This window comes from Colias croceus, chromosome 18 (assembly GCF_905220415.1).
Source record: "Colias croceus chromosome 18, ilColCroc2.1".
In the NCBI taxonomy this organism is placed as follows: domain Eukaryota; kingdom Metazoa; phylum Arthropoda; class Insecta; order Lepidoptera; family Pieridae; genus Colias; species Colias croceus.
In genome coordinates this window covers 9,198,676-9,210,971 of record NC_059554.1, presented here as the reverse complement: position 1 = coordinate 9,210,971, position 12,296 = coordinate 9,198,676, and the positions used below count along the sequence as shown (strand labels likewise).

The window sequence follows — 12,296 nt, the reverse complement described above, 5'->3', positions numbered from 1 at the left end:
TTAGCATTTCTTTTAGAGAATTTGAATTGAACATAAGATGATGCGTACTTTTCGCACGAATAAAACCTAATAAATTTTCTAATCTATGTAATTCTTCAGATATATCATCTATATTATCTGATAAAATCGCTACGCGTTGAATTAAATCTATGTATAGAGTAACGTTTAAATTATTGGCCTTTAAATCATTTATAGCTATTTCAATTTTTTCCTGATTTTTAATTAAGTTGTTTAAAATATCAGATTGTTGTTCTATCCAATCTTTACTGAGGCTTATATGATTATTCATTTCTGTGACCAATTTATTCTCATTATTTTGTAATAATTTAATTGCGGTATCATATTTAATTGCATCTGTATAGTCTAGATTACCAGAAATACTTTTTATAACTGAACCTAAACCATCTATGAGACCTCTCTTTATGCGATTGGGTTCAAAAGTTTCCAACTGATTTGACAATTTAATAATCTTATAATGCAAGTGTTCAATATGTGAATTATAAAGCGAAAATAATTTATCGTGAAAATTAGGCGTTAATGAATTTAATTGATCCTTTACTATGGTTATACTATCACGAATATCCTTTAAATTAATAATTTGCAAAAATGAATGATAATGAGTGACAATTCTAGCAGTTCCAATATTAAATGGTAATATACCAGGTCCGTCATCCAAGCTAGTCAGGGTGGGATCTTCTGCTTGAATCTGGCACAGGATCAGAGGAAGGATTCTGTAACAATTTGGGTACCCTCTTAAGCCTAGATTTAGCAACAGCGCCATATTTCTTCTTAGTATAGATATGAATAGGTAAATCAGCCAGTACAGTATCGTGCGTAAAACGCGGTGCGGTCTTTTGTCGACTAGCCCTAGGATTTCTTACAAAAATTTGTTGATCTGGATAATACTGTATTTCGGGTTCGCGGTTCCTATTAATGTTTTCTGTAATTTGAGTACGGCGTTCCAAAGACGATTCATTAATAATTTTGAATACTTTTTGCATACTATCGCGATGTTCTTGCATATATTGCTGTAAGACATTTTCTGATAGATCGATATCTACAGGATCGCGGGGATCTAAATGACCGGTTATAATGTCAAGAGGCCTGCACTTCGTAAAACTGTGGATCGAACTATTATAGGCAAGAACAGCATACGGCATTAAGTTAATGATTAATTCACCACGTCGTTCAAGTTTTAGTAAACGTATGTGTTCTAATAAAGTTGAGTGAAGCCGTTCTACCATACCATTTTCGTTAGGTGCATGAGCTAATAACTTATGGTGATTTATTCTATGAAGCCTTACAAATTCACTGAATATTTGGTTCGTGAACTCAGGACCTCGATCCGTTACGACAGTCATAGGTAAGCCATGATGTGTACCAAACGTCAAAAGAGCCTGAACTACGCTTATTGCGGTTGCGTCCTTTAAACAATATGCTTGAGCATACTTAGAGAATGCATCTATTATAGTGAGATATTTCTGAGAATCAATACTAAGTAAATCGAGATGTACTATTTCAAAAGGTTTTGTAGGAGGAACTACGATTCGAAATTTTGGATTTACTGGAATTCTATCATATTTCCCTTGACCACATATGCTACACTCATTAATATATTTAGTTACTGCTTCCTTCATTTTAGGCCAAAAGTATTTCCTAGATAAAGATAAATGAGTTTCGTTAATTCCGCGATGGTTAGTTTTGCCTTCATGATAATTTCGTATTATTTCCTGTTGCTTAAAGTAATCTTTGACATTTTGCAATTCTAATTTTGTAAGAACTAAATCCATACATGAACTTTTAAAATTACTCTGTATTATTGGAACTATAGTACACATAGCATCAGGGGGATGAACTAGAATTGCAGTTTTTATCTTAGGATCTACATATTTTTTAATTAGTGAAACTATTTCGCTATCAATATTCGCTTTGTTAACATTAATATCTATCTTAGTATGATTTTCAAAAGGTTTTGAAATTATAGGCTTACTCGGTACTCTATCTATTAAAGTAATAACTATCTGTCTCTTAAATTTATTCAACGGGTGATCTGTTATAGGTATATCTAGAATTGGGTTCTCCGCGTCAGTATGAACTGTGACGGTGTCGGAATTTGCTGTAAGAGTACTTGATTTCGAATGTGCAGTAATCGTACTTGAATTTGAATTAACAGTAATTGTATCTGAACTTCTTCTTATTAACGAAGGTGTTGTTTCTGTTGGATTAACCGCTAAAGAATCTGTTTCCTCATTGTTAATTTGAATACGCGATAAAGCATCGGCGTTACAATTTTGCTTTCCCTGCTTATAAATTACGGTGTAATCGTATTCGCTAAGTTTGAGCCTCCAACGTGTGAGACGGGAATTAGGTTCCTTTAAATTCATGACCCATTGAAGGGGCCTATGATCAGTTATAATTTTAAACTTGCGGCCAAAAAGGTAAGGACGGAAATATTTCGTTGCCCAGACAATTGCTAATAATTCCTTCTCAATCGTACTATAATTAATTTCGCTACTATTAAGTGTACGTGAAGCGTACGCAATTGGTTTATCGGAACCAACGGGGCCTTGCGAGAGTACAGCACCGATGGCTAAATTCGACGCATCAGTCGTAAGAATAAATTCTTTATTGAAATCAGGATACTGGAGAATTGGATCGTTCATTAATAATGTTTTACACCTATCGAAACATTCAATGTAATCTTTAGAAAATGTTATCTTTGAACCCTTTTTTAAGCATTGTGTCATGGGCTTCGTGATTTTAGCGAAATCTGGTATGAATTTCCGATAATAACCTAATAGACCTAGAAATCGTTTAATATCGGTTGGAGTTTTCGGAAGGGGATACTTTTGGATGGCAGATATCTTATCTGGGTTAGGTTTTATCCCATCTTTGCTAATAATGTGACCTAGATACGCGGTTTCGAGTTTAAGAAATTCCGATTTATCCATTTGTATTTTAAAGTTGGATTCACGCAATTTCTGAAACACTTTCCCAAGATTAATGATATGCTCCTGTAAAGAAGTGCTAAATACTATTATATCATCTAGGTAGACTAGGCAAATAGAATTTTGCAATTCTCTCAGTACATTATCCATTACTCTTTGAAAAGTAGACGGACTATTCTTTAGACCCATGGGCATTCTTAAGAATTCAAAATGACCATGTTCTACACTAAAAGCGGTTTTTGGAATGTCAGCTGGGTTCATTTCTACTTGATAAAACCCACTTGCTAAATCTAACGTTGTGAAGTATTGACAGTTACCCAATTTATGTAAGACATCTGTAATATTAGGAATCGGATATTTGTCATCCAAAGTTTTCTCATTTAACTTTCTAAAATCAACAACTAAACGCCATTTAACTTTGCCGGATGCATCTGCCTTTTTAGGTACCACCCAAATAGGAGAGCTCCATGCTGAATCTGATGGTCTAATAATACCCTGTTCTAACATCTTACTTATCTGATTCTGTACTTCCTGTCTATGAATAAATGGATAGCGATAACTTTTCGTATAAACCGGTATTTCATCCTTAGTTCTAATAGAATGCTTAATTTTATTCGTAAATGTTAAGGTTTCTCCTTCTATATAAAATACATCCGCATACTGTGAACATAATGACTCTAAATTTAAACGTTCCTCATTATTTAAGTGATCAGTACGCAAGCGAGATAATACCTGTTTCACACGGTCGGACGAACGTTTGGTGCGCGTGCACTCGTTATTATAAACCTCGGCACATACTGGTCGATCCATTGAAAAAATTACGTCATTACGGGTTGGATTAGAAATTTCCACGATAGCGCGATTGCTTTTCGCCTTCGTTAAACATTCAGAAATATGACAATTACATATAATTTGTTCCGGTATAATAGCGTCTCCATTCTCAACATCTATAGGTAATCTAACTAATTTACTACTTCCTGCGGGTATGACGTCCTCATAAAGATTAGCGTTCCGTGAGTCATATACTAATAACCGATTCGTAGCATTGCAAGTATTTAAAGTTTTAGTTTTATAATTAATTGATGCTTCCCATTTATCTAACAAATCTGAACCTATTAAGCCGTCGAAATAATTGTGAAATTTATAAACGAAAAATGTAATATCGTCAGGGTCATTAAATTCAGGAAAACTAGGTAATGTTATAGAATAATTACTACGAGTTACAGCATGAACATTACTTACTTCAAAGGGGTCATAATTAAGAGTAACGTCAGGAAAATATCTCTGTACTGCATCAGGGCTAAGAAAAGATTGGTTAGCTCCAGTATCAATTAACAATTTAAGTGGAGGATTATGAATTTGAATATAAGGAAGTTGACGTTGCGTGTGTAGATTTAATTCTATTTTGGTTTTTCTAATTTTGGTGGATTCTGAAAATCCTGATCGTGTTCTGAACGTACGTCACACGTTTCATCAGAATTTTCAGGTGCGTCTGTCTGTTCGCAATGTACATAAGGTTCATATTCCGTACAGTAATATTCATTATTATAATAGTTATCCTCATAAGGATATAAATCGGTACAGTAATATTCTTCGTTATCTATATATTCATTATGATTCATCTCCCTAGTCTTAAAGTAATTACTCGGGGGTGGATTACCAAATTTTGACCAATCATGAGCGCGTGCAAAAGGTGTTGGTGGTAAAGTCTTTGTAACGTAATGGCTAACGCCACTCATAGGATGCGGTTTCGGTTGCGCGGGATGTTTAGGCTGTAATCTGAACGTATTGCTCTGCGGGTTATAGTTAGGGGGTGCAGCGCGGAAAATTTGCATAGTACGAGTAGGACGTGCTGGTCCCTGTGGTTGATTAAAATTTCGATTAAAATTTGGTGGCTTAAATTGCGGTCTGAACGAATGTAAAGGCTGTAGTTTAGAAGAGATAGGTTCACTAAAATCATTATGTCTATAAAACGGTTCATTCGAGTACGGCATTCTAAAGGGTACGTGGGGTTTCCTATCAAAAGTTTCATTACGTTGTTGAAGGTATAAAGTGCTTTGTTCTTCATTCACGTATTCTAATGCTTTTTCAATGGTTGCGGGGCGCATGCAACGTATACGTGAGCCTAACGGATCTCGTAGGCCACGTAGGAAAGCCTGTAGTGTTAATTTTTGATACAGGTCCCTTTTTGCCTCACGAGTAGTAACGACTGTTTCATGTAATGCTATATACGTCATTATAGTACTAAAAAGATGTTGACATTTTTCGTAAAACTCTTGAGGAGAGCTACGACCTTGCGTTAATAAGGCTAAATCGTTATAAAGGGCGGTCTCATCTCTATGGTCAGAAAAGTTATTAACTAATACGCTTTTGATACCGTGCCAAGTAGTAGGTATACCGTTTGCATTAATAACTCGGGCTGCAGGCCCAGTGATTTTATTTAAAATACCATTACATAACGCGGCAGTTTTTAAAGTATTTCCGGGATCTTTTTCTATAAATTCCTCAGCCAATTGGTCACTTAAATGTATAAATCTTGTTAAAACGTTAACATTACCATCGAATTCTGGCAAAAGCCTAAGTGCATTAAAAATTTTATCTAAATCTGACATTTTAGATATCTGTATTTCCTATACTTATAATATAAAATATATTAAATTTAATTAAATTTATTAACTTCGTTAAACTAATATAAAAAAAATAATAATCTTTACCTAATTAATATATCTGAATTATGAAATGAATTAATTCGCAAAATTTGAAAATTAATTAATTCGTAATTAATTAATATTTAAACTTATTAATCTTTTATCAACCTAATATCTATATTTGAATTTTACAATTTGATTTTGTAAAATTCGAAAATTAATTCGCGATGAATTAATATTTTAAACCTACGCGCTACAGTTCCTCGGTTCCCGTGAATGGGTAATCTAGGAAAACTTACAAATCTAGGAATGGCAAGTCACTAAGAGAATTAGTGTACTTACAGGATTTTCATTTCGGCCTTTCTTGCAGTATCAATGTTCGGATACCCTTCGCGTTGCGGCGGCCAATAGATGTAGGTTCTTGGTCCCCGTCGTCGTCCCTCCGATGGAATGGCAATTCTCGATGCTTGTAGTTTCGCGTTCCGAGAGACGGCTCTCGAGGATCATCCACAAGACTGCGCCAATTATATCGACCGGCCCGCGAAGGCGCAAAAAAAACCGAAATTTACTTTAAATTATTTATTGTAAAAAAAATTACATAATAAATTACTCCTAACTTAACCTACGTCCCTCCCGTTCGATGTTAGAACTAAGAGTGCTCGTCCTCCTCGGCGGGGTAGCTGCAGCGTCGCGGTGGCGATGATTGCCGCAACACTCTCTGGAAGCGCAGGTGTGCGCGATGTCGCAATTCCTAACAGGTGCAGCTTCTTGGGTGGCCCCATGCATCCTCTAATCTTATATGTAGGTACATAACATGTGTATAATTGTTTACCCCGCACCCTTTGCAAACTTCAAACATTTTTGATTTCTTTAGGAGCATAAGCAATTTTATAAGCATACATAAATTTATCGATTACCACCAGAAAAAAAACAATTCGTATTTAGTACCAAATTCCATCAAGACTGATCAAACATTGTACATCCGTTCTTACGAACTTTCGTGTTTAAAAAATTCATACACTCGATTATAAAGAATGGGATGCAATTTATATTTTGAGTTCTATATTCAAGATGTTTGACTATGCTTATGGTTATATTTGATAAAATTCTTACCTGGGTTAGAGAAGAGTCAATCCTCTGGGCATTAATAAACCAGTCTACATTAGGAGCTGGTTTGGACCCCCGCGTCGTGCAGACGAAAGAACGCTCATGACTCGCTCTGGTGGGACCTCCTCCCGTCACTCGAACGTATTGTGGTTTCACTGTGTATAAACTATAAATATGAGTAAATTATGAAATTTAGTAAGCGTAGTATTAAAGTATGTGCTACGATTAACTGTCGTAGCACTTGGCTACGAAACTCGTAGCTTCCTAAATTTTTATTCGCCATTTTTAAGGTAAGGAACTTATACCGTGTATAATTTCCGATATGAGACAAAAAAATATTGCTGTTACATTGTGAAATATAGATATAATGTAGGTTTTGTTTAAGAATAATTTAAGTAGCTAGGTGTCTGTACGTCACAAAGATACAAAAAAATAATTGATCCTTATTTATCGCGCTAAAACTGAGAAAGTAACTATTTGGTTAATTTTGACTTGTAAATATTAATTGTTATTGACATTTAAAGTTAACCATAAATTGTAGGAAAACCGGAAAATAGTGTTCACAAATATATTATGTTAGTCCTAGGAAGTTGAACAAGGCAAGTAATAACACCATACTCTGAACAACTCACAAAAAAAAAACTCACAATACAACTTCAAAGTGACATCCCTGACTATGGTCTTCAACAAGGGCGGGTCGACTCGGCACCTTAACTTCGCGCCGCTCATCTCCCGAGACAGAGTAACGCGCACCAGACAGCTGCTCGCGTCGCGCGCTATCGCGAGCCGGTCGTCCCCGTGGTACCAGGTTATGTCTGGTGGGGGTTTACCTGTGGAAGATTGTCAGAGAAAGCTACGGCTATGATGAACATTAAATATGATCATTTATACATGCATACGAGAATATTGTAAAAAATATATTATAGAAGTGTACAACGTCAAAATACTCTTTTAATCTATACATATAATAAATCTGTAGAAGGGTCAATTCTGTACATTGAAAATATTGAAAAAATAACTAGCAGGGGGTGTTACTGGATCGATACCAAACCCAAATATGTGATTAAAAAAATTTTTGTCTGTCTGTCTGTCTGTCTGTCTGTCTGTCTGTATGTGAAGACATCACGTGAAAACTACCGGTTCGATTTCGATGAAACTTGGTATAATTATTATACCTTATTATCCTGGGCGTAAAATAGGATACTTTTTATCCTGGAAAAATACGTAGAAAAAAAATTAATCTCAATTTTTCAGTTATCCATAGACGTTGTTCTGTAGTAGGTACCGCGAACACACGTTGCGTATTATTATAGACCTAGCCGTATTTGGGTCCAATAGATATTTATAAGATATCATTGTCCGAGTTACTCAAAATGGAGAAATAAACCATCCACGCAAAGACCGACATCCGCGCGGACGGAGTCGCGGGCGGAAGCTAGTAAATAAATAAAACCATAAACCCTGAAATATTACCGTTCATCTTAATATAGAATTTGATGAAGATAGACTGGTAAATACAAATTAAATTCATTTATTTCGCCTATATATTAATTGACCTCCACGCCATTATTTTAATGAACCTCGTAGATTCCATTTTTCAAAAAAATATTGTGTAAATATTTTCACATGTTACGTATCAAACACTATCTTAAATGCTATCTATACTAATATTATAAAGAGGAAAGGTTTGCATGTATGTATGTATGGTTTTCATGCATAAACTACTGAACCGATCATAATGAAATTTAGCACACATATAAAGGGTAACTTAGATTAACACTTACGATAGGTTTTATCCCGGAAATCCCATGGGAACGGGAACTACGTGGGTTTTCCTTTGAAAACGCGGGCGAAGACGCGGGCGAAAAGCTAGTTCTATATAATGAAATTAACATACCACCATCAGCCTGGCAAGTTAACTTAAGCTCCTGCCCCTCTCTGTACGGCCCTGCCAGGCTCCCCTCCACCTCCCTCCCCTCGCTATCCAGCACCCGAGGGGACTCTGGAGGGACTGACAAACAAACATTATTAGTTATGTAAACAGAAATGATTAAGTTTACAATTGTATATTTTGAAGGTAAATGTAACTTTGTTTGCAGCCTTTCTTGACATTTAAAGTGTTTAGTTTTGTTTTGGTGGTATTAATTAGATTTTGTATGTTCGTATGGAAAAATATTATGTGAAAATTCTAATTGATTCATTATAGATTAAAGAATTTCACGGTATTTAGAACTATTATAATGAATGTTATGTAACTAAAATTTAATTTAACTCCAATTTCTAAATAAAGTATATCAAGATAAATATTAAATAAATCACGTTTTTAGTCCGTTAAAACTACTCCCTAACAAAAAAGTGCAAAGAAGGTACACATTAAAACTTCTTTCAAATCCATACTAATATTATAAATGCGAAAGTAACTCTGTCTGTCTGTCTGTCTGTTACTCAATCACGCCTAAACTACTGAACCAATTTGCATGAAATCTGGTATGGAGATATTTTGATACCCGAGAAAGGACATAGGCTACCTTTTATTGCGAAATATGTACCACGGGCGAAGCCGGGGCGGAACTCTAGTCCTATATAAAGAATTAATCTACTTACCAATGACAGTCAGATTTACTCTATAGTTCCTAGTAGGTGCATCAATATAGTCTATCCTGCATCTATACACTCCCTCGTCGAGTTGCGTCACCTTCTCAACCACCAGGTGAGCTGATGATGGATCCGACTCGTTCAGAACGAAGTGTGACCTGGTTCCGAACTCGCCAGCTACTGCCCAGTGGATGGGTGGACCGTTTCTGAAGTCTACCCTGCAAGATTTAAAGGTTAGACTGCGAAAAGGAAATAAGGGATACGTAACAACGTAGACGTATTCACAAATAATATGGCCAATTGAATTACATTTCAACATTGACAAAAGTAAATGTTTAAAAGTGCGTACAGATTATATAACATTGTGTTATATATACTTACCAATTTTTCAGTACATTTTGTCGTGTTATATAACACAATGTTATATAATCTGTACGCACCGTAACAAATATGAAAAACTTGTTATTGGTTTTATTTTGTTCGATTCGTGTATGATAGAAACTTATAGTACCTATAAACGTAAATATTTAATTTCTAAAGAAATTGACAAGCTCTAAAACAAACTCATAAAATATTGAGTGTTTAGTGAATTTAAGGCTGTATTTTTTAAGATATTCTATCAGTCTTGGATCAACCTAGGCGAATACTTTACGAGCATTTTTATAAATAATATTTCGATTAACTAGTAATCCATTGTTTCATATATTATTTTGTATTGTAATACAGGTTTTTAATATTTACATCAGACAATATAGAGTATGGCCGCCAAATATTGTACAATAACAGTCGTGAAATCGTAACACACAGTAACATACGTGACTGATAGTAACATACGTGATTTTGTTAAGCCTAGTGTACATTACAACTAATAATGCAGGAGATTTTTTTTACATTTCTGTTTTATATTGTTAATTAAATTATTTGATTAAATTACTTTAAAACTCAATAAAACAAATTTAAATATTAAAGAAAAAGTTTTATTTCTCAAATTTTGTATTTCTATAATACTTACAAATGCAAGAATCATTCACAACTTATGATATTAATTACGAATACGAATTATTACAGTAAAAAAGTTACTAACTTCCGAAACATGATAGTTTTTGAAGTGGGTTCTCTTTATGTAAAAAAGTAAATTTTTAACTTTAGATTCTCTAGTGAGTACTACCCCTAAGAGCCGCTCACGGATGTTACGTAACACAATAGTAACACATGGTATCATTCGTGAATAAAAATATGGTTGGACATAACCTAAAAAGCCTTTATTCGCCAAAGTATTGTAGTAATAAGACGCCGCATAGTTTGATTTGTTACTAGAACACTAAAGCTACACACATAATTTAAATAATATAGTAAATTTGTATTCTTACCTTGCATAATTCTCACTCAAAATTATTAAAATGTTGCGAAGCAAAAATGCCGACTACCTTTCGATTAACTTTGACAGTAACAAAATGGCGATTTTTTTTCTAAAGGTTTTCCAACATGTAAATCGGTGTTGCCACTACTTAAAAATATTTTTGTGGCTTGGATATCTAGTTATTTAGGGTGTTATTTTATGGTAACCGTGCGTGAAGTATCATTCGTGAAAAAAAGTGAGACATAGTTTTAAGTGAGTTTTATATTAATTTCTTTTATGTTATTTTTGTTAGAACTTGTTAAAACTATCCACAAGTTTACAGAATAATTTAGAAATACCAAAATTTTACAGGTATCAGTAGATTTTTGCATAATTTTGTGACTTCAAAGTGTGAGATGACTAAGTGGGACACATGATTTTAGTATGGAAAGGAAAATAAGCATTTCAAAGAAAAAAATATTGAGCTTGTTAAAGGCACTCAAAATTAATTTAAATTATTAATATAATGATAAATATAACATAGTGAAGCTGAAACTATTTAAAAACTACCATAATTACTATATAAAAAAATCTGGTGCTATATAAAATGACAAGGACATTTTTTTTTCTTGAATGTACAATTTTTGGCGGCCATACTCTATAATTGGTAGCTTGCTCAAGGCAATACAATTTATTCGGATTAGCGTCCAATATATCAGTTATCTGGTATCATAAATGTCATATTATTTGCTGTGTTTACTACGTTAATATCATAATTCCTGAGGGAATAACGTCTTGTTATAACAAGCAATTGAAGCTCGATCGTCTAATTTCCTGGATTCGATCAGGAAACTGATTAGAATGTACCTAATTTACATTGTAATAACGGAGCATAAATTTTGTAGAAAATTTATGCAGAAAATTTTACATTTTATTGGGGTTTGTCTTCAAAAATACGCAAATAAATGTTTGTTTGTTTCCAAGTTGACGAGGAACTATAAAACTATAACTTAAATGCAGATTTGAAAAAATCCTGAACAGCTGCCGAAAATACGTAAATATCTTATTCGTGGCGCATATTTAGCGTATGAATTACAATAACACAAAGCAAATAGTCAAAATACAAAAGCCCCAGCGTATTGTTAAAATGCGGCTGCAATTTTTTCCAATTCATATAACACAAGTGATGCCAAAATGCACAATTGCAACAGTGAGTCATTTTAAAACAACTCTTTATGTCGGAGGAAGGAAGCAATACAGTCTTGTTGGAAACTGTCCAGTGCAAAATGTTTGATCGTAAGAGGAATCAATAAAGTTTGTTTGCGATATGTACCGTGTTTGTTTTATGGCGATTGCTTTTTATATGACGTTGTTTAGAACGTTTTGCGGATGTGTAAGGTCTCGTTAAGTATTTTTTGACATAAAAAAACTACTATTTTTGAATATATCACTAAAAATCTATACATATAATAAATCTGTAGAAGGGTCAATTCTGTACATTGAAAATATTGAAAAAATAAATAGCAAGGGGTGTTACTGGATCGATACCAAACCCAAATATGTGATTAAAAAAATTTTTGTCTGTCTGTCTGTCTGTCTGTCTGTCTGTCTGTCTGTCTGTATGTGAAGACATCACGTGAAAACTACCGGTACGATTTC

The 12,296-nt window shown here is 34.1% G+C and overlaps 1 protein-coding gene and 1 long non-coding RNA gene across 2 annotated transcripts in view; both read right to left on the bottom strand.

Moving 5' to 3' along the window:
* LOC123699465 (carcinoembryonic antigen-related cell adhesion molecule 5-like) overlaps positions 1-12,296 on the bottom strand; it is a 95,359-nt gene that overhangs the window by 20,725 nt on the left and 62,338 nt on the right. Inside the window, exons 4-7 of the mRNA XM_045646405.1 lie at positions 9,308-9,516; positions 8,601-8,714; positions 7,351-7,533; positions 6,710-6,858 (exon numbers count right to left, since the gene is read on the bottom strand). Of these exons, the coding sequence (XP_045502361.1) occupies positions 6,710-6,858; positions 7,351-7,533; positions 8,601-8,714; positions 9,308-9,516 (655 nt within the window). The remainder of the gene's footprint in view (positions 1-6,709; positions 6,859-7,350; positions 7,534-8,600; positions 8,715-9,307; positions 9,517-12,296) is intronic.
* LOC123699467 lies at positions 528-6,404 on the bottom strand. Its single transcript, XR_006752523.1, has 2 exons — positions 5,939-6,404; positions 528-731 (listed from the first exon to the last, which is right to left on the bottom strand). It is a non-coding gene; the product is annotated as an uncharacterized LOC123699467 (long non-coding RNA).